Source organism: Anser brachyrhynchus, assembly GCF_964034855.1.
Source record: "Anser brachyrhynchus genome assembly, chromosome: 3".
Lineage (NCBI taxonomy): Eukaryota > Metazoa > Chordata > Aves > Anseriformes > Anatidae > Anser > Anser brachyrhynchus.
Genome location: NC_137696.1, coordinates 63,582,558 through 63,605,651, shown reverse-complemented (window position 1 = coordinate 63,605,651; position 23,094 = coordinate 63,582,558). Strand labels below are relative to the sequence as shown.

Sequence of the window (23,094 nt, the reverse complement as noted above, 5' to 3'; positions counted from 1 at the left end):
CCCTTTTAACATTCCACCAGGAAACATTCGGATTTTAAATTCCAAATCCACCTTAACACTCCTATGCTACGGCTTATCCTGAAGAACTGATCAAAAGCATCGGCAGCAAATCTCTGCATAATCTTACTTTTATTTGCCCTAAAAATGCACTATGGCAAAGACAGTCCTCTTCTGTCTTAGGGATGGGGGAAAACAAACAAACAAAAACCACATAATGTGAGCAAGTTTGCTTAAGTTTTCTGGTTTATTCATTCTGTGGGACTCAGCGAAACCAACAAAACCAGACCGCAAACCCACCACTGCTGGACTTCTGTCCCACACTGTCTCCTTGTTCGGTCTGTAATTCCGTCTTTGGCAGCTGTGCCCTTGTGGATCCCCACTAATATCCAACAGACATCTTAAATTAATCTCAGTCTGCATTCTCTTTAGGGGTGTCCTGAAGGGGACACACTCCCTGCTCATTTCACTTATTTAAAGGTCATAGAAAGAATTCTTGCAGCATATCTCAGCCTCCCCTCCCAACACTGCTCTTTGGGATACTTTTAGTTATATATGGATTATTCTGGTACACAAGGAGTTAGCACGAAGAGCTAGCAAGTTCTTTTTTTTTTTTTTTTTTCCCTAAGCTCCAAGACACTCTCTTAAAATTAGGCTGGTATGTCCCGTAGTTTGCTGAGAACTTTGCAATCTGTAAATTAAAAAAAATAAAATCCTTGAAAACTACCAGCCTTCAGACAATTCTGTGCCTGTTAATGCAAAAATCAAACAAGGCTCACTGTCTCACATAGCAGGTTGAAAACAAATTTTGTTTCTTAGTTGGAAACTTTCAGTTACTTCCCCAAAGTAAGTAAAAGCTAAGGTTCACAAACAATAAATGGATTTCAGCAGTTATGACATTTGGCATTTTCCCTAAAGCCCTAAGAATTGACAAAATCTGAAAAGCTTTGCATGTTCCAATTAAACAGTGGCACAAACTACCTCGAAAGACTATATTCTCCAGCCAAAGGCACGCGACAGTCACCTAATCATTGTGCTGTTGCAGGACTCGGTGGTCTGTTTCAAGCTGCTAAGCACACAGCTGAGCCAACATCTGTACCACAGCATCTCCAGAGAACGTCTTCGGCTGCTCACGTGCGTGTTGATGTCGGACACGATCAAATACCAATGGATTTTGAAAACAAATTTCAAACTGACCTTTTTGTAGTCTGCATCGTCTTATTATTGACAGTGTCTAAAGCCTTGATAATGAAAGGATAGCCTCATAAATTCATACTGCTAATTGGTTGAACTTTTGAAATTTATAATGTGGATAACTTAAAGTTTTATTATCACCTGTTTGATTAAGAGAGTCAGAGATGCAAACATCTTTGTTATTAATCATACCCAATTAAGCAAACCTCACACTGTGCTGCGTTCAGTCAATATGAACAGCTGTAGAGCTGCATTTCATTTGATCACTGGACAAATGCATCTAGTGGTTTACATGATGCTACTATGAAAAAGGTGTCTTACCACCAAGCATCTTCAAGAAGGACCTGTGAGCACACCAACTATCAAGACTTTTAATTATCAGTAAATAAAAAGGTGAGGGCATTATGCAAATACAGGCCTCACCATCTACTTCATCAAAAGGTAACCCATGAAAACATGAAAAATGGAAATTCTCTCTTCTCCTGAATTAGTTCTGCCTTCATTTCCTGTCAGAAAGGGAAAGAAGTGCCCTACTTTTTATTTTTTTCCTCCAGGATCCCTCCTGTAGATCCCCACAGTTTTTCTTGTTTTAGAGAAACTAGATATTCCCTGCTTTGGATGGAGAATGTCAGAAAAAAAACAAACAAACAGTAAAGCTATAACATCAAGGGCTGTAACATACACCACTCGAAAACGAAAGATACCATTTTAATTGCTAAAATGTCATTTTTGCTATCTCCGGTTTCCCTGCTTAGCACAAAATATAAATTACACAGAAGGCATTGGAGGGGAAGAGTGTAAATATAAAACTCAAGACTGCTAATGGTAGTTGTAGAAATACTTCTGCCAATGCTTTTTTTTTATTTGTTCCACCATTTTGCATCACAGCTTATGGAGATGAGAAGGGAAGCATGACTTTAAACATAGCTTGGAAGAAAGAGCCAGGTGAGAAACCTTTGAGAGATGCTTCCCCCAGGCTCCAGGGCAGGTCTGACCCCTGGAGGGGAGTATTTGGTTTGAATGCAAAGGAGGAGGTGGGAGATCAATAACACAGTCAATGTGAATAAAGTTTACACCCTTGGGAAAATGAATCAATAAAACCACAGCTGTATTTTCCCAAAATTATTCTGCATTATGTATTATGCATGAGAAGCCTCTTCCTTATTCCCATCCCTCTGGATAATGATAGAACCAGTTCTAGTCTTTCACATCTTTTAAGGACACTGCAATACAGCACTAAACAAACTTCAATCCCAGTTTGATTTGACAGACGGAAGCGCTGCCTAACAAGATCTCTACTTTGCCACCATGCCAGAAATCAGCTAAGCTAATGCACACCAAAGCTCAATTTACATTTTTGTTTTTAAACCACAGCTGGTTTGCATAAAATAGTTCCAGCTACAGCTGTTAAACATCTCTGAAGCAGTCCACGGTGTCTAATATTCTCTAAAGAGCATACACCCTACTCCAGGAATGAAGACATTCAAACACTGTTCATATAAAGCCCTGGAAATACTTATTTTTACGTGAGGGCAATCAGCATCCCACTCCTCTTCCAACTAAGAAAACCCTAAGAGGACGAGGCAGCATCACAAACAGGGAAACGCTTGCACTCACCTTCAGCTGCTGGACATAAGGGGGTGCCTTTTTCCCTGACGCTATAAATTATTTACCCTGACATTGCTGCCACCATCTGCCGAAGAGCAGCATGCTGCCCCTGTTCTGGCCGTGCCACCACGTTCCCGGCAAGCGCTGGACAAACAAAAGGACGGCTAGGCCGACTGAAAGCTGCTGCTGCTGCTGCTGGAAAAAGCCACGAGGGATCGTTCAGCTGGGAGGGGTGGTAAGCCTTCTTTGGAGACACTACCCAGCTGCAAGTTTAATGAGGAGCAGATCACACAGGTGTAGAAAAACGCTTTTATGAAACTCTGTCCATGCTTTCGGGCAGTGGCAAGCGTGCTCAGGGAGGAGCATGACATTTTTTAATTTACAAGCAGGGAAGGGCCTCCGCAGCCCTTTGTGTTGAACTTCCCTGTGCCGAAAGCCCTTGTTGAAACGTCCAAGGACAGCTGACAAACAAATCAGAGCACTAAAGCCAAGGAGGAAGACAAGTTATACTGGAGTCATCGTGGCTCAGACCAGAAATCAGATGAACAGGGGACAAGACCCTCAGGATGAGCAGCGTGTGGCCACCGCAGTACCTACCGATTTTTTACCCTTTTCCATGAGTTCAGTCTCCAGCGACACGTGCTCTTATTCCTCTGAAGGGATCAGGATCTAGCGAGCAACCTAGGTTGCCGGTGTATTGAAAACCAGTTTCCAAACAAAGAGAGGAGCTGCAGCCTAAGAGCAGCGCTTTGGGGAATTCTGCCTTTAAATGAGTAATACTCAGCCCTCCGCATGCCTGCGTGTGCACAGGAGACACGCGGAGGCGGATTAAGTGCTTCTTGGCTGTGACTGCCCAAGTGGCACCATGGGGTTTCCTATTTATTCCCTGCCAGCGACTCCAGGTCAGAACCGGTCAGCTCACAAGTGAGATGCTGTGTGTGTAACTGCTGTAACCGCGGGCACACCTAAATTCAAGCTGTGTTTTTCCAATCATGCATCATCCCCACAATCCAGATCCCATTGATGTATTACAACATTGATTGAGCATGTAATTGTGATGAGCAGATAAAGCATTTTTCTGATGAAAAAATTCACCACCACAACCCCTCTGCCCCAGTTTCTGCGTAGGCATAAGAATATCACCTTTATTTTGTACCACATACTCTTAGAATAGATTTGATCCACTCTACTTTTCAATTGCTTGTTACTAATTTCTTAACTGTGCAATCTTTGTGCCTTCTTTTGTGTTTTCCAATAGAGTTTGAATACTGTATTTCTTTTTTATTTTTGCACAGTGTGTAAATCAAACCAACCGATGCCCCTCCCTTTTTTAAAAACGATCAAGCTCTCCCAATTCCAACTCTTCTGAAAGATTTAGGAAATGCAAGCAAAATGCCATCTGTTGGCAATGAGGTGGGACTAAGCCTTGCACGTGGGAATACTCACTTTGGGATACTCAAGCAGACACATTTAATCAGCCAATCGTCTCGAGCGTATTCCAGGTCCGGTCCTGTGCCTTCACATAATGAGATATAACAATATTTGACCTGCAATTAGCTCATAGCTTCCTTTCTGAGATAAACTGACCTTGGTTCTTTCTCCCACCAAACCAGACGCCCCCACATCAGCTTGAAAGTACCAGAACTGGGCTTTGTGAGCCTTCCTCGAGAGGTGTGAAGAGGAGGAGAGGGCAAATACACCAAAGGCCAACCCTGGTGGGGCTTTTCTGGATTTGTTTTAGGAAGCATCCTTAGCACACACCATATCACTTCTCCATATTTGCATGTGCACGGGCCATGAAGAGGACGTGCAGGTGCGGAGGCGCAGCTTGTCACTGGGGAATGCGCAGAGCAGCGGATGCCACAAATGACAAACCTCAATTCACAGCGAAAATGTGGGCAAGTGCAGGCAGAAACCAGCCACTGGATGCAGCCCAACAGAACTTCATCGATCAACTTGACTGGGGAGTTGCCACCATTAAAAGAAAACTATACCAAAGGCAAACTGTGAGTAATCTGCAAAGGAGAAATGTATGGTTAAAAGAAAACCATCATCCTCTACAACAAAGAGCGGAATGAAACTGAAGCTGACCACCTTATGTCATTCACTATTATAAGAGCACTCTAAAATGAGCCACCACTGGAGTGACAACAACAAGGGCGCATCATCCTTCTCTATTCCACTGTACTATGCAAACTTTGCAACTGAAATAAGAAGAGTTGCCATGGTGAAAAGGGCAAGACGAAGAAGAGGCTGCTGCTGCACGCAGAGACTGCCACCTACAGTGCTGCAGCCCCGCAGGCCGCCGTGCCGGCGTCCACCAGACCGTGCTAATCACAGTCTGGGGGTGACGGCGAGAAGTCACCACTCGTGTACTCCTAACCTACATTTCCTGCCTGACAGAACCACCGAGCATCCTCTGGGAGTGGCTGCTGGATTCACGCAGCACCGTAAAAAAGTAGAGGGCAGCTTTCTGAAGTCTCGCTTTCAGGAAGAACAACACCCAACATCCTAAAACACAATCCAGTACTGCAAGCCAGCAACAACCAGCTCACTATCTGCTTTTTTTTTTTGTAGGTATTTTACACAAGCTAACCCTATAGCTTCAAAGTTCCAATATTTTACTGCATCTCCTCAGGAGAGGAAATGCTGCCGTAGGAAGCCCAATTCAGCTCAAGACTTAACACGACTAGAGAAAGAGCCTACAAGTTTGCAGCAAAATTGCAAGAAGTACAAAAATCAACAAGTATTGTGTTTCGTTTGGCTCCTCCAGCATTGCTCCCATGGCTAACTGCTCCCAGCGGAGAGGGTGCATCCATCGGTACAGACGCAGACAAAGGCAGACGGCCACGTGCCAGCAAGCCTGGCTTCGGCAAATTACCAAACAAATTCACCACCAACTTGCAGAGAGCGCTTTCCTGAGCACAGAGGCGTCATTCAAGGCACAATCCTTTCTACTCAGATGTAAATATAATAATTTAGCAAGGGGGGAAAAATACAAATTTCTTCTAAAACTCGGATCCCAGCCGCTAACACCACGCACCCTGTCATTCTGAGGTTTGTTCTCTGAAGATACCACTCAGTTCATTTTCTCTTCTCCACCACTAAGTAGCCCTCGCTCCATTCCTCCATCTCCCATATGGTTAACATGAATGTGGCAATTAATATGCAATTAATAAAATGGTGCGATCAACTGCTTTTGTTCCCAGAAGCAGCTGGTCTGCATGTTACAGCGTAATTAGACAAATTAAGACGTACCGCTTTTGTCTGCGGATGAACTGACAGCATCGCTCATGCTTAAATGTCACTAAGCCTATTGGCATTTGGGATTATTTTAAACATTTTTTTTTTTTATGAACACTGGAAGGTATCAGTAAGCCAGATTTATACGTTGCTGGCTGCAATGACAGCAAAGTGCAAGTTTGCTTTATCTCCCAAATGTTTGCACGTGCCCACCAAGGGTTAACAGCAGAAGTGAGCTATTCCAGAGAGCGAGTGTGCTTCTCCTTGAGCAGTACGGAGCCGGTGGCTCTGCATCAGGGACAAAGGCAGATCTGATCTGTAGCTGTGCCCAGGCAGAGGCTTGCACATCTTCAAGCCACCTACAAAGGATGAAGCAGCGTGCACGAATTTCCATTTGCCATCAGATTAGGTTAGGGAAAGGAGAGGAAAAAAAATTTTCTGTGATCTACGAGACTTCACACTGCTTCCTTTGGTAGGCGTTCGTCTGGGCTCTGCAGGAGGAGAAGGCAGAGGAGAAGGAAATCTTTGTCGATTTTTGCATTTAGGAACAGTTAACAAGACGAGAGACCAGGAGGATTTCTGCTGCAGGAGCACTGCAAATGAGCCCAACAGTGCAAAAGGCCCTTACCACCACAGGACACGTGCAGGCACACAGCCATCCTCAGCAGCTAGGAGTGGATGCACGGAAGGCACTGATCTGCAGAGTCCTGAAAAACAGGCTCCAGAAGGGATGATAGGAGTATCTGCCTCGTTAATCGGAGAATTTGCTGCTCTGCTCCTCTGGCACAAGAAAATGCACTTCAGCTATAAAGCCTGGCTACCTTTTATCACTTCATCTCACAGTGCTGGCCTGTTGGGGAAGGCTGGGAAGAGGCACTAAGAAACAAGGCACAGTAAAATAGATTTTGATAACGCTACCATCATCCATTTCGGATTGATGGTGTGACTCCATTAGCCAGGCCGATAAAGGCATCCCCTGAAACACCTGTGTCACTTCTGTGGCATTTAACGTTGTCCTTGTCAGGTTTCAGCTTTAATCTGATTTGAGCCTAATTTTCTTAAAACACTCAAACCTAATTATTACCTACAGTGCACCAGAAAGAGCAACTTCCAGTAAGACACTGTCGCTACCATCCGTGAATTTTAATCAGACGAAGCACCGAGGAGCCTTTCCATTCTATGTTTTTCATCATCCTCAACCACCGGCTTTCAAGTCTCACCTGTTTCACACCTGGGTTGGCACTTCTGCTGCTCCTCCTCCTTAATCACAGCAGACTGTGCACACTGCTAAAATTTAGCACACTGCTAAAATTGCTAAAGACACCACAGAAAAGCTGTCTCGGAGCTCCCCGTTTTTTTCAGATTCCTCCAGGCACGCTTGAGTGATGTTAATGAGCTCCCTATTAAAACCTCCCCACCTCCTCCTCGCGCTCCTCAGAGCCACACACAGTTTCTTGTTTAGTCACATGCGAAGAGGAAGGCATAAAAACCATCCACTACCAGCACCATGCTGCAACGCGAACACAAATCCCGGCGTTTGAACCTAGCAGCACATGGCCAGGCTAGCAGCGTGTTTTCTTTCAGTGAGGCAACACACCAGGGCCTTCGTACTCGTGCTGCTGATTCACTTCTCATGTTTTATGGTATCCCAACACTAACCGGTGTTCAGCATTTGGGCCCCCAGCACAAGAAGGACATGGACCTATTAGAATGAGTCCAGAGGAGGGCCATGAGGATGACCAGAGGGCTGGAGCACCTCTCCTACAAAGGCAGGCTGAGAGAGTTGGGGTTGTTCAGCCTGGAGAAGAGAAGGCTCTGGGGAGGCCTTACAGCGGCCTTCCAGTGCCTAAAGGGGGCCTGCAGGAAAGCTGGGGAGGGACTCTGTCAGGGAGTGTGGTGGCAGGGCAAGGAGAAATGGCTTTAAACTAAAAGAGGGTAGGTTTAGATTAGACATTAGGAAGAAATTCTTTGCTGTGAGGGTGGTGAGGCCCTGGCACAGGCTGCCCAGAGAAGCTGTGGATGCCCCATCCCTGGAGGTGTTCAAGGCCAGGTTTGATGAGGCCTTGGCCAACGTGGTCTGGTGGGAGGTGTCCCTGCCCATGGCAGGGAGGTGGAATTAGGTGGTCTTTAAGGTCCCTTCCAACCCAAACCATTCTGTGATTCTGTCATTTTCCAAGTTCATCCCCGCTCCTTTTCCTGCCCTCCCTCCCCACATCCACAGCACTCTCGTGCCTCTCAGAAGGGCTTATGAGCTGCATCTCAACAGCTTCATTTGGCACAGGAGACCAAGACCAGGTGCCTGGCCAGCTCATGACCACCCCGGAGGCAGGGAGGTGTGCTCTGTACGGCTCATGCAGGGAACCTGCAGCAACACACAACACGCATACTGTGACACTGAGAAAGGTGGTCATTTATCCAAGACCTGAAGTACTTTTATACAAATGGACAAGTTCCTTTGCTTTGCAAGGTATTGATGGCTTTTTTGGCCAAATGAGTAAAATTTCCAAGAAAAAACAGGCATTGGATAATCTCTTGTTAAGAACACTGAGAGAAAAGGGGAATTATTTTTTTTTTTTTTTAAGACACGCAATAAAAATTATATTCATGTTGCTTTTTGTCCTGAAAACAAACCCGTCTTGTTTGTGCTGTATGTGTCAGCTGTTACGGTACAAGCTCGGTGCCTCAGCTAAAGCTGGGCGCTGGGCTGGGCAGCCCCTTGCATCGGGCTTTGTGAGCAGTCACCACGGCCATTCAGCGGCAGAGACTGAGCCCCTCTGTCACTTACACCACCGAAGGCCACAAAGGCTTGCTCAGTGCTCTGCAAGGCCCGGCTCTGGGAGGGATGCAAAGCGATGCAGTCTTTGTTTCACGCTGCTAAATGAGAGGGCAAAGAATGAAGCCTCCCAAAGCCACAAGTATTTTGGCATTTTTTTTCCTTTAATTTCACTTCCTTTAATTGGGAAATTTAAATCTCATAGCTTTGGGAACAGAAACCTGGGAAAAAAAAGACATTGCAAATAGCGAATAATAAAATGCCCGACTCGGTTCTTTATAAATAGGTTTAGTTATTATTCTTTCAAATTCTATACGTTTTTCACAAAACACACATCATGCAGAAAGGTCTCGGCTTTGCAGTTACGACAGATCTGTTGTCCTTAGAAAGGGCAATGAATGAAAAAGAATAGAGCATTCTTTCATGAGCTACTGAGCAACAAAACACGGAGAAAAAGTCCCAATAACTGAAGCTACTGTTTAACAAACATTAGAAGTAATCCAGTACTGCAATTGGCTCCCTCCCACGTCTGCAAAAGAAGGAAAAAACCTCCAAAATCCTTACTAAAACAGCACTGTCACAAAAAGCAGACGGGTGCAACAGTTGAGCTAGGTTAGCAACAGCATACTGCATCTTTAAACTCTGATAAAATTTGATGAAAATTTGCTAAAACACGAAGCAGCGATGCTCACCGCAAGAGGCAGGCGATACTCCCGACAGGAGGAGGTGACAGTCACCAACGGCAGCAGTCACTGCCAACAGGCTCCGATGCCAACTCAGCAGGCATTTAAAACAAAACAACCCTTGGGATTTCTGCCAGGCCTGGTCAGCTTAGCACCTCAGCTTGGCTTTGCTGCAGGAAAACCAACTACCTGGCAAGTACCAGTGCTGGGGTTGGTCAGTAATCGCGAATACCCACGTGATGGTGACCGTCCCTCTGCTGCCGTAACGCCGGTTTTCTTCCAGGTTGGAAGGCTGATACAAGGTGTTTTCCTGACCTCCGGCTCTTTTCAGTCACACATCATCTATTTGCAATGAATGTGGCAGTAAAGAGTGGCAGAGGAATGGCATCACGGACGCTGAAACAAGGCCGAGCTGGTAAGGCTCAACCTTCGCTTCGCTGTATCCCTACGTTGACGTTTTTATCAGACCATTCCTACAGCTGAAAACAAACCACCGAGCCTTAACCAGCTCACTTGATTGTCACAGCTGCAGCATCACAACCCAAACGCATGCTCAAGTATTTTGCTGCGGGAACGCTGGAGGTGACCAGGGGCCGGGGGGCTCTGCTGCAGGATCTCGACATCCCTCAGAGAGGAAGCTGGCCCCACACGGGAGCGAGTCCAACAATTTGACTGCATTATGTTTTCAGACAGCAGCAACACTGCCGAGGGCATTTTCTACTGAGTGAATCAGCACTGTGAAACCTCTCAAAACGCAGTTCTCATGGTGCTCGATAAGGACCCCAAAGGGAGGCCTTTATCACCAGAGATAAAGCTGGGCCAATAATCACCTGCTGTGCTTGGCAGTTATCACTTGACCCGTTCCCAGAAAGCACTTCCACGCTGAAACACTTTTGTTCCTTAAAATAAACATTAACAGAGGTTAAAAGCAACACAACTCTCCCTATCTCAAAGAGAAATAGGACCTGTCCAGCAAATAACACTTGTAACGGATGGCTTAATTGCGTTCCCATTCTTTTGTTTCCACAGGGTGCAAAGGGACAAGAGGGAAAGGGAGCCGACCAGACAGGGCTGGTAGTCGGCACTATGTGCTGGTACCACGGGCAGAAAAGTCAGGGCAGAAAGCAGGGCAACAGATTTTTCCACTCACCACTTAAAGTACTCAGTGTTAAATATGGAAAGTTCAATGGTTTGTAATTCAGACAGAAAAAATAAAAGCCGCAGGATCATACCAGACATCAGTGAAACTCAACGTGAGGAAGCCAGCAACAAACTCGGTCTAAAACAAGTAGAAGTTTATCACTGGGGGTCAGAAACAGCTTTTAAAAGCATTAGTAGGTCACAAGTCCACAAATCTGCCACCAAACCGCTTATGTGTGTGCTATGCTACGAATCAACACAATCACACACGTGCACATGGTTTTTATAAGAGTCAGCAGAACGACACAGAATTCATCCCTGTTTGCTAGGGGAATACTGAAGCAATACTAAAAAGATGAATGCACCTGGGCAGGACGAGCAGATGCTCCCGCTGCATATCTGGGATCGAAATCCCACAACTGAGCTGTGCGAAAACTTCCCAGGTTCTACTTCGCACAGCCACGGCATCGCTCCAGCTCTGAGGCCTGAAAGAAACTCAGCGGTGCCTTGGAGCGACCCAGCTGCTTGCACACAAAACCAAGCGTTTCAGTTTCCAAACTTCTTAAACGCAGAGATCATCAGCATATATTTGATGGCTGTTTCTAATACTGCAGTAAAATATTCTCCAGGGCACTGCTCTGTTCCCCAGCCCTCTCTCCCTGCTCGCCTTCTGGGTTTTATACTTTAAACCTCAGGAAGGGGGGACGGGCACCTTTCCCTGCAGATGGTGTGAGCAGGAAGAATGGGCTGCGGGGAGCCACCTGCATGCTCTGCCTATGGTCCCTGCTCCCATCTCCGTGCCCCAGAGCGTTTGGCTGCCTCTGAGGGCACCAGAACAGCTCTGAATGTCAGCTTCACACCTTCCTGCCAGGACCAAACCAAGCTGCCAGGCGGCAGGAGCTTTGAAATTGCCTCCCCCTGGCCAGCATGGCACCAAGGAGCTGTGTCTTGCCCCCTGAGGCATCACAGGAGCAGCTTCCCGACACCTCTGGGCAGCCCCAGCTCCTCTAGTGCCGAGGCCACGTGATTGCACACAAAGCGTAACGCAGCAAACAGAAGTGCACATGCTTTCGCTGCCAGGGCTAGCATCGTGGGCTGGACGCCGATTTATCGATCGCTGGTAATATCTAGGCATTGTCCGATCATCAGCATGAGGCTACCGAGGAAAAAAGGAAATCAACACAGTTGCAAACATAATAATGCACTTACAAAAATAAAATAAAAGGAAGACGGCCTGCTGCAAGATACCCAGCCAGCTGGTTTTTGTAGGAAAAGCTTCCTTTGTCTCATGAAATTATTCCCCCATCACCCTCATATACACTTTTTGGAGCAACCATTCCACAAACAGCTGGGTGCCTTTGCTTAGGTGGTCAGAAAAAAAGGAAGGCAAGCAATACGGCTAAAAACAAAGCAGCTGAGCGTTACCATTGTCTATCCTGTGCTCTCTCCTTTCCCCATCTGTATTTGCTAATGAAACTTGAAACTGTACAGATCTGAAAAAGAGACAGTCATCACAATTCAGGAATTCTTTCTGCTCACATTCAGAGGGAAAACAACCTTAGACCTAAGGTTATTCAAAAGCAGATTTCTTTAAAAACAAGTCCTCATCGGCTGCATTAAAGGTCTTTGAACTTTAGACCTCTTTCTTCCTTCTCCCGGCCTTTTCATCCACCAATTATTTCTATGGCTTTCAGTTAGAGCGACGTGTCAACAGCTCCACTCCCCTAAAACAATAATTTTGCAGAAAAGGAGCAGCACCGAACTCAAAGCAAGTGCTCGAGGCCCCTCAAACACGGACATATCACATGCACAAAGACAGTGCCACGCAGTATTAACTTCGCCTACTGGATGCAGCATTTACAGACACTCCTCTGAAGTGAAAATACATTCTCTCCAAAGAAAATTCTTCCCAATCCCTTCATCCTCCAAAACAGTAAAAGAATATGGATGTTTTTCCCCATTTGCAAATCTGTTTCAGTTATGCCTTCCCTTAATAAACGTGGCGCTGAACGACCGTGCCAGCTACCAAAGAGAAAGCACTCTCTCTTACTCGGCCAGAAGTTGTCGTCCTCCTTGCTCAGCACCCGTCTCTGGAGGCGCCCGGGCAGCCTGGCGTGCCCGTTGCCCATCCTGCCGGAGTGCAGCGGGATGAGTTCCTCCTCCTCCTCATCCTCGCAGCCGGGCTGCCACTTGCTCCTGCTGAGGCACCCGACCATCGGGTCGGCGGGCAGGCAGTGCACATAGGCGATCATTGTCAGCCGCTGCTCTCAAGGATGTCCCCGCTGTCCCCAGTGGCTACTTCGGAGCCGAAGGGAGTGGCCTGCTCATAACCCTTGAGCGGACGCATTCGGGACACTGCGAAGGAAAAGATTTTCTCCTCCTGTGCTCAGGCGAGCTGAACTATTCGGTTGTGCTGCGCACTGTTTCGAACGGGATTCTATTACCCCTTAAAAAAAAAAGGGAAAAACAGTAAAAATCAATCGTCTCACGGAACAGCTCGCTCTGGCTGCTGGGTTGCCAGCTGCTGCCCCCGCCTCACAGCACAGAGCCAGAAACCACCGGCTGCACGGTGCTGTGGAACGGAGGCGTCTGCCCCAGCCTTCTCCCTTCCTGCTTCTGCCCAAGCCTGCTGCTCCTCTTAAGCTTTATCCCCGATTATTCAGCACCCCCTGAACAACAGGTACCGGGGCCGTACGCAGATGGTTGCAGCCAAGGAGCTTATTTAAAGCTCACCAGCTGTAATCGCCGTGACACCGACAGCCAGCAGCAGGGGCATCTGCATTCTTCCAGGCTGCAAGAGCAGAAAAGATACACGGAATAAAGAAAAAACCCAAAGTGTTGCACTTTCCATACTTGGATTTTAGGAAGGATGCCCCCTTTCAAAGTCGGAAGCATAGCAATTGCCACCACAAGAAGAAGTAGGTGTCTTCCAGGTTAGGCTACAGCCGTATTTATGGTGAGCACAAAGAGCGAGCAGTTACCAGTTTGCACCCAATTAGTACTTCATAAATAAACACATCCCCACAACGCCTCTAGAGGATAGGCATTACTCCTATTTAAGGACAAAGACGCTCTCAAGGGGATTTAGGAACCTGCCCACGGAGAAGAAAAACCAGGATTACAATTCCTGTATTCTGGGTTCCTCCACCCACAAGCCACCAGCCCGCAGCACCTCTCCCAAACACTGCACCACCGAGGAAGTCTCCACGCTGGTTTCCACACCAACCCTAATCTCGCATGCCCTGCGCTGTTTGCCTTCAGGGCTCGGGAAGCGCGCCCTTCCTGGGCTGCTCAGCGGCACGCTCAGACTGGGACAGCAAGGGAAACAGCACAGAGACATGCGCCCTGTACAGTGCGCCCTCAGCAACTTTTTAAAGTTCGGGTTGACTTGATATTATTTGACTCTTGGCCTGCCGCCTTAACTCCTCTTCATAGATGCTCTGGTCTCAACTCATACCAGTCATCAAAGCTACAGCTCTACAGTAGTGTCATGTAAGTACTTATGTATTTTAGAAAAGTTTTTTTTTGCTGTCTGGTTGGTATCTAGAACAAACTTTCGGGCAGAAAAATCCCTGGTTAGGGGAAAAAAAAAAAGTCAGACACAGACCTGCTGCCACCTGCATCTCCTGCCCCATCCCAGGCACAGCGTGTGCATGCAGGCCGCCTGCGGGCACCGCACCAGGGTGGCATCCGGATTCAGGCATGCAAAATGCACAGCACCACCCAGCACAGATCATCTGCAAAACTGAGTCAACAGTGCTGGCGAAGTGTAGAAAGCCAGCCAGAAACTGGCTCATTTTGGTTTGGTTTTGTTCAACGTTCTGCTACTTTGCACAGTGATCTGAACAAAGTATTTCCACTATATAATGTTTTATAGACACCTCACAGGGTTGAATCTCAGCAAACTTGCCAACGGATGAAAGCATGTCTTAGAATGACGAGTGCCAGAAAACTTTAATGAACAGGGATGAAACAAGCCCTGTCCTGGGAAGAGTCCCTGTCTAAAACATGCACAAAAGTTCTGAAAATTGACAGAAGGGAGTGTTGGTGTTTTGTATTTATTTCTGCTGCATGGCCCGCAGACAGAAACGTCTTTTATGAGGCAAGAATACAGTTGTATTTATGCTAGGTTTTTTATTTTAACAACTCAAAATCATGTTATCAAACTGTATTTCACAAGCTGATGTCATCACAACGCCATGCAACTGTCACTTGACATGAAAGCGAGGTGTAGTCATACACCCCAAACCAACGCTGATCTGTAACACGCAATGCTAACATGGGTGCAATAAGATGGGGGAAAAAGGCAAAATTCCGTGTTCAGCAGACTGAGATGTTCCCAAGCACTTAACAAGATGACACAGGATAACATATTGGCCTGCAGACCCAATAACATTTAACATGCACTTCTCCACACTACAGAAATACTCCATTAGCCATGTTTTCAATGCATGCTCACGGAGGAAGGCTGACACACGATAATGGGATCAGGGCTGAAATCCAGTTTAACAAGTATATTTACCATATGGCAGGCATTAATGTCCACACAATTTTTTTTTATTTAAAGAATAAGTCTGTTCTTCCCTGGTGTCTGGAAGGCCTTGGTACCATACATGATACAGGTTTGATGACGGTTGTGATCTCAGCTATTAGCAAAGGAGGAACCATAACGAGTTAGGAAGAGGATGTACCGTTCTCATGTGAGAAAGGCATTGTGTACCTTGCCAACCTTAACAAAAAACCTATAAAAACAATTATTTTATGCTGTAAACATATGGAGCAATAATCTGAGTCAAAGTTTCACCTGAAATCTTACCAAAAAACTTCTGACTCAACTTCACATATTCTACTTCAGCTAAAGGGCTGTTTTATTCTATTTTCCTAAAAATCACAGAAGAGAGGCTGATCATTTTCTCAGCCTTGAGCTATTATTAATATAAAGATTTCCCCAAATAGCATTTTATTTCCTTTATTATTCTTTTTCACGCTGTTTAGAAATTGAACTATTAGTAATTCAAGTACAAATGTTCTGAGCAGATTGTTAGACACGCGTATGCATCCTTTTATCAGCATATTTCATGTTTGCTAAACCATCTCTTTACAGCCTCTCAGGCTCTGTTAGGGAGAGTTTGAATAATTAGAGAGCAAATTGATTACGTTATACTGGAAACAACATTTGGTCTGAAGAAAAAAAGGTGGTTAAGAGTTTGATGGACACCCAAAACTGCGACTAACTTGGTGATTACAAGAAACAAAATAAAAAGACAACCAAAGAAAACATCAGCCCTCTCATTAGACATGCCTACGTGCTCCTGACCTCCGAAACCAGCAGAGATACTGATGACTTATTACATGTAGGAGTTTTAAAAGCCTACAGGATGTGCATAATGGAAACACAGGGGATTAGGAATCACAAAGTATGGGCACGGCAGTCCTACCCTGATATCAACATAATCCTCCTGAATATGCCACATGAGAAATTTGATCATTGGTCTTTATGTACAATTTGCAGATCCTCTGTGTAGAAGAAAAAATGTAATATACACAATGTAGTAAAATAACAGCGCCTCTATCAACACCATGCACAACAAAACAAAACCATCAAATCCAGTAATTTCCAACGCGAGCCCAGCAGCCACATGCGAAATTAAAGGGAGGTGGTAGAAATCCGCGGGGATGAACTCTGCCCTCATTAGACAGCGACTCTATTTATAACTGCAGAGGGTTGACGCATTCTGGGCTTTTCAGCTGATCAGCTGGGGGGTTGAATTGTAGTTACAGTTCTTTTTAAACAAACAAGCAAACAAAATAGTGCATCTGAAGCCCTGACTCACGTTCGTTAAACACACAAGAGTAGACAAAAGCTGAAGAATTTCACAAAGAAAGGAAAAACAAAAACCCCAAACCCTTGAGGTATTGTAATTCGTTTTTTAACTGAAAATGAGTATGTCAAACAGGAAGGGAGCAGGATGTACCAGCTTTACAGTTTCTGAAGCAAGTCAAACATTTGAAGAGCTCTTACAATACCGAGAGACATCAATGAGCACCGGAGATGAAGGGGCCGCGGGAGGGGCGGCCGCCCTGCAGCCAGGATGCACACCAAGCTTCACGCTGCTCAAAAAGCTCTCTCCACACGGCCACGTTCACATTCCCTGGCATTAGCACCGTCCCTGAATACTTTCATGGAATTATTTTTATCAGATGCTTGCTATTGTACAGCATACATCAATCTTTTAACTTTTTTTTTTTTTTTAAGGACGTAAGTAATAAGGCACGTGCAGCTGAAAGAGCTTGAATGGCATGGCAACTAAAAGCGACACTGCCAACAAAATGCACTTTGTAAAGAGCTACGGCAAGTGATGCTGGCAACTGCGCCTGACAGACTGGATGCCAGCCCCTGAAGGCAGGCTGCTGTGGCTCCTGGTGTCAGAACTGCCAGCCGCAATTTTTGGGTGCCACCCCTGGGCAAAGCTCAGCCCTCTGCACGGCGCTGAACCTGCAAAGCCATCCACACAGCACGGACCCATACAACTCCGACACAACAGGAAGACAGAAAACAAAAAAAAAATGTAAAAACAAGAAATGTAAAGAATCAATGCCCTTGTGAAAAGCAGAAACGTCTTTAAAAAACCCTCCTGACAGAAGTTTCTTTCTGGCGCTCTCTACCAGCTCCATCCCTATTCACAAAACAGCTCCTCTGGTTTTGTCTTCACTCTGAGCTCAAAATTAACATGCTTCCCATTAAAACCATGCAGAGATTGCTCCACATACTTTTGATATCTTTGCTTCCAACAACAGCCCTTTTCTGCCTCCTTATATACAAACCTCTTGTGCTGAGCTGTTATAATCTGGAACAGCCTTCCCGTATCTCCCTGCCTCAGCAATTCTCAGCACACCCATGACTCTCGCTTTTATACCTAATTTCATTTTTCCTTTGCTGTTATGTAATAACGCTCTGTAATTATTTTTAATCCAATAAGTATTTTTAGATATGGCATACGTGTAAGACGCTGGAGAAGAAGAAGCACATGTATTACATTACTGGCAGTCCCTGGGCACTTAAAAATACACTTGTGTGTTGCAATTGTTCATCTTTCAATTTGAAAGCCTGATTAAGAGCAACAAACAGTGTCTTTTGTTTGATATCAACTCTTGATCATATTCAGACAAGAAAGCAAATAAAGCCAGCAGTGAAAGCAGCAGGTAGATCAGACAAATCTTACTGTTCTTTGCCAGTTTAGCTCTGCCGCCATACGGAAGCGAGCCTTTTGCTGAGGTGAAGCGTTTGGGGTGGTACCTTTTGGGAAGCGGACTGCCTCTGGGAAGGGGGGCAAGGCACCCTTGGGCGCGAGGACGGGGACATCAGACAGATGGAAGCAATTCCTGGCTTCAGGGGCCAGGTCCCACGTTTCTGAAAACACGGAGCAAGAGATGACCCGCCAAAAGCTGGGGGAGCAGGCGGCTCCCAGCCCGGAGGGCCACGCAGGCAGCACTGCAGGCCCACGCGCCCTGCAAAAGGAGGAGGCACAGCGCTGGGAGCTGATTTCACAGCCCGTGCTGATGGCAGCTCACAGTGGTGGTAGGATTGCCCAGAGCAGCTCTGCTTATTAGCCTCATTACCGTGGTAACAGAGAAGGAAAGAAGCCACCTTCCCGACCCGTTTTCTCTAACCATTCTTTCAGATTTAGAAGCCCGAAGGGGGACATGGAGCAGCAGCGACCTCCCTTCCTCCCAGCAGTTCACCGAAACATGGGACTTCACACTTGAGGAAGGGAGGGGTCAATAAAAAACAAAGCAACCTGTGCTGCTTCACAAAAGCCTCCACCAAAAGCCCTCCGTCCAAAGGCTGCAACCCCTAAGCCCACGTCCTTCTGGATGGGAGCTTCTCGGCCTGGGACTGATGATGATGCTGACCTCCACACACGGTGCCACCTCCCGCTGGCAGGCGCGACGAGGCCTGCCTCAGCCACAGGCACAGCCCAGAGCTTGAACGGATCCAAAGCCCTATAGAGAGAGGTCAGTTTTTGGTGGCTGCTCCTACAACCGTCTCATTTTCTGCACGCCAGAATGCCTCGAGGAGGTCGGCGCAGAAAAACACTCTTAGCCTTCACACTAAAGGAAGAAAGAAGCGTGGTTTTGCTAATAGCTCGGCCGCACACTCGCTCGGCTCTGGGTGTCCCTCTCAGCGTGGCCCTCGCCACCTCCCCGTCCCACGGGACCTCACAGCCGCCGCTCCAGGCTACGCGCCCTCTTCCCATGGCACTTGCTACTGCGGGCGTAGCTTTTCATAGTCGTCGCTGGCTGATTAAGATAAGGTAGTTTCATTATTTTTAAACGCACAGCCAATGAGAAAAGTAACCCCGTCGCACGCTTCTGCCCGCAGCCTGAGGAAAGCTTGCACCTCAGCAAAGAGAAGCATGTTGAAAGAGCTAAACCAATATTTTATATCAAATATCATCACATTAACCTGGAATGGGTCGGTACGAAATTTTTAATCTAAGGCATCACATTTGCTTGCAAACTGTATTTATGCGAGATAAGCCAGTTAGAATTAGCTTCTTAGGAGTTATGCCTAGATACAGCCTGCTTACTTTACAGCAGGTCACACAAAGGCTTTTTAAAAAAAGTAGGTAAACTCTCGGATTTACAGATCATGGCAGAGGAATGCATCAAATTCCATAAGAAAGAGTAATGACAAAAATATGTGGCAATTACCATGGAAAGATTAGGTTAATGAGGAGCAGTACAAAGTAGCAGTATTTCAATCCAAGACAAAGTTACACCCTAAGAATGTTCTTCTTGAGTCCAGGGATCAATAAGATATCCATATACTATGTAAACTTTTAGTATCAATTATATAGTCTTGATTTTTTTTTTTTTTACAAAAAAAAAAAAGCAAAGTGATTTGTCCCTTTTGTATCTTCTACAGCAGACTTTCTGGAGTGCTGTTTCATGCAGAATACACAGTTACTGGCTGAAGGCAACTGTTCTTATAATTACAGTATCTGATTTGGCAACAAAACGATTAAACACAAGTGCTATATCTGCTCCAGCCTACCAGCACCCTTCTTTTTTGGCACCTCAAGTTACTGCTCTGCAAAAGAACGCAAGTGAAATGGTGAGCTTCACAAAATCGTCTGGGAAGGGCAGCCATCTGTGTACCTGCCACAGTCAGCACACAAATTAATATATCCCGCTGTCTGTGGGTTTCAATTTCTGTCTGTTCAGTAGCAATAATACTTCTAAAATTCCAAGCACTACCCTCAAAAATAAGACCCCCTCTAGATTACTCTCCCCACATGCAGGCACTATTGGGTCAGGGAAGAATTTTGTATTCAACATCCCTGACTGAGCAATGCAAAATGTATCTTGGCCCACATCAAAAACACAAATCATGACACAGTAAATTTATATAATTTTCCAAGTCTGTGCTTCTGGTAATTTCAGAATTACGTGTTATGGAATTACAGATTTTGACAAAATACATCTTCCTCAGACTATTGATCAAGGTAAGTCTGGAGCTGAACAAATCATTTTACACTTTGCTGCTCTTCAAAAGAGTCACTCAGCTTTTACATGTATTTTGTCCCTCCCGATAGATTTGATTTTAAAGAAAAATGACCATAAAGCCCCACAAATTAGGATGATAATTCAAGACTAGGTTTCAAATTTTTAGTGGAAAAGTAAAATTATTTTAAACCGATTTAAAAATAATCCATTAAGAAAAGGAGCCAGAAAAAAATCAAAATATAGATGGATGTAAGATGGACATATGGACTTTTTTTCACCATATAAAACAATAAACAGCATAACAGTTCTTTATATTGTGTAAGAAAGCAAGAACAGAAAGCCATGTTTCAAAATCTACAGACTTAATTACATCCCAGGTAGATTTCAAGTTGAAATCAAGAAGGAGTTTCTATTCTTTGAAATTCCAGCTAGAGGATGAGGGGAAACTTCTTTCTGCAGCCACTATTGCAAAGACAAAAAGCACCGGGGTCCCACAAAGATAGCAAGGGGCTGGCTCAAGCTGCCCACTGTTGAGTTTTTGTGGATAAAGTTTCCAGGCACTCCTGTGCATGCAGGAAAACTGGTTCTCTCACTGATACTGATCTGCAAGCCTGGGTTATCTGGGATCTTCTGATATTTCCAACGTAAAACTAAAGAGTTATTTCAGCTCCAAAATTTTAAGAAAAACAGCAGCAAAAATTTTAATCCCTTAAAAAAGATCCACAGAATTATCCAAACAACGGCTGAGCACACTGGCTGTTTACTTAGCACTTGGCAGCCTTAGGAATCTTGCCTTCAAGAAACTGCATTTTCGTGATACTTCCGTCACGCCTTCTACACAATCAGGTTCTCTCAGTTCCAGTGATGAAGCTGTGGTGTGTTTTATTACTTTAAATGTAAACATAAATGTAAATTTCCTAATGCAAATGGCTTTCGCAAACTTGAAGTGATTAGCCCACATATCCACATGAGCTCGTGCTTATGTAGAGTCTGACAAGCAGAGCAATCTCTCCTCAGGAAAACACCACAAGGAGCCATCAGAGACCTTGGAGCTACAAGCTGCTTGGCCCACCGGGGTTGAATATACCTCATGGCAGCAGTCCCGGGACAGCTGCGTGGCAGTGGCACTGTCCTCACCAGTCACACTGCTACAGGGCATGAGCAGGGTCACAACAATACAATTTGGACACTTGGACTAAGGAAAATAAGGCTCTGAAAAGAATCAGAAACTGTTTTCCAAATATTGTTTGAGCAGGTAAAATAGTCCAACTCCCCCCCCCCCCCCCCCCCCCGCCCCCTTCTTAAGTATATCCTTGGCCAAGGATTGTTGCTGCCACCTAGAAATCAGCCCAGAGCAGCACACAGGAACAGTTCCGTAAAATGAAACTCCATGGCACAGGAAAGTGTTGCTTTCAAACCTTCAGAAGGTAATGAAGAAACCAAGACAACTTGACAGCTTTCATTCACCTTTTCAAAATTGTTTTTCCAAAATTCTCAAAATGTAGCGGTATAACAGGAATGTGAAAAAAAATATATATATATATATTTCTAAAATTCTAATTAAGGTACTAAGTACATAACTACTAGTCGTAATTCCACAACCTTCATCACTCCACACACGTTCCCAGTTCTCCCTCCCTCCGTCCCAGCGTGCTGCCAGGAGGGAAGTTTAAAACCAACTTTAACCCTTCTTCCTTTGGTGTCTCCACGAGCTGCCTGTTTTCCAGCAGGCACCCGGTTTGCATGGGGAAGGACAGCTATCCACAGTGTGCTACTGCTCAAGTGATGCCTCCTGGTTGCCAGCAACTACAAAAACCTCTTGAATTCACCTGACGTATGAAAACGTGACAAAAAGCATACCGATGGATTTAAATGAGAATGGGGATGGATTAAAAAACTGGAAACGGAAAGGGCCCAGGATGCTGTGCTGGAAAGAGGGTTTTAACAGATCTCTGGATTAGGAGGATTCCCAGGCCAAGAAAGGCCTTGTAACAGGCGGCCTACAGAAAGACACTGCGGTGCCTCGCCACCTGTGTAACTACAGCGCGTCACGGGTAAAGGGCAAGAGAGAACTGACGGGTGTCAGCGAGGTCCGAGGTCCCTGCGAGAGCCGGCAATCTGTAAAATACAACTCCTAAGGAAGGCAGAGTGCACCCAGTGCTAGAATAAGAGAGGAGAAGCCCATCGGGCCCGAGCAGCCTGAGCTGGCAGGATTTCTGCCCCAGCAGCACCTGTAGCTCCGTGTGAGGGGAGCGCCCGAACGCCTGCCAGGCAGTCCGATGCCAGCGGGGCCTGATGCCAGCAGGGCCTGTGCCGTGCCCTCCTCCCCGCCTGGCCTCCAGTGCGGCAGAACACCACAAAGACACCGCAATTAAGCGTGTGAGGAGATCGTTCTTCCTGGCCCTCACAGTCCCCAGACCTCCAGGTAGCCAAACGACCTCTGCCACAGACTCCACTTACGGGGCTCTACAAATTCTAACTTCCACTTTACCGAAAGTTATCAAGAGCCATCTTAAAAACACTTCTTTGTCCACATTATCCTGTTTGGAAGTCTGTTCCACAACTTCCCTCCTCAGATGGTTTGGGACCTTTTAATGTCTGACTTCAATTAATCCAGAAGTCACTCATAACCATTCATCTTGTGCCAATACAGTCCTTTAACTTGAGCAGGTTTCCTCCCTCCTTGTGATATTTACCTCCCAAGCTACCAGCTAGACTAAATAAGACCTGCGTTTGTAATCCCTCTGCATAAGACCAGCAATTAAGCTTAAAATATTTTCAAATCTGAAGGTCCAGATAAGTTACACGAGAGCTTTAAGTACCAGAAACATTTTCTGAATTTTTTAAAATATAGATAGAAAAGAGTGGGATGCTCTAGAGGACTGGAAGTCAGGCAACACTGGGATAGCATTAAAATAAGATGCCTGCGGTAATTATAGACTGTTT

At 45.7% G+C, this 23,094-nt stretch overlaps 1 protein-coding gene across 12 annotated transcripts in view; it reads right to left on the bottom strand.

The window, feature by feature from the left end:
• Nucleotides 1–23,094, bottom strand: part of NHSL1 (NHS like 1) — a 167,310-nt gene that overhangs the window by 55,344 nt on the left and 88,872 nt on the right. The window contains exon 1 of one of the 12 annotated variants that reach the window (XM_080586248.1): nt 12,689–21,419. The exons of the other annotated variants lie outside the window; for them this stretch is intronic. Coding sequence (XP_080442374.1) covers nt 12,689–12,890 — 202 coding nt within the window. The 5' untranslated portion in view covers nt 12,891–21,419. Of the gene's footprint in view, nt 1–12,688; nt 21,420–23,094 lie in introns of those variants that run through there. 12 annotated transcript variants of the gene reach the window in all.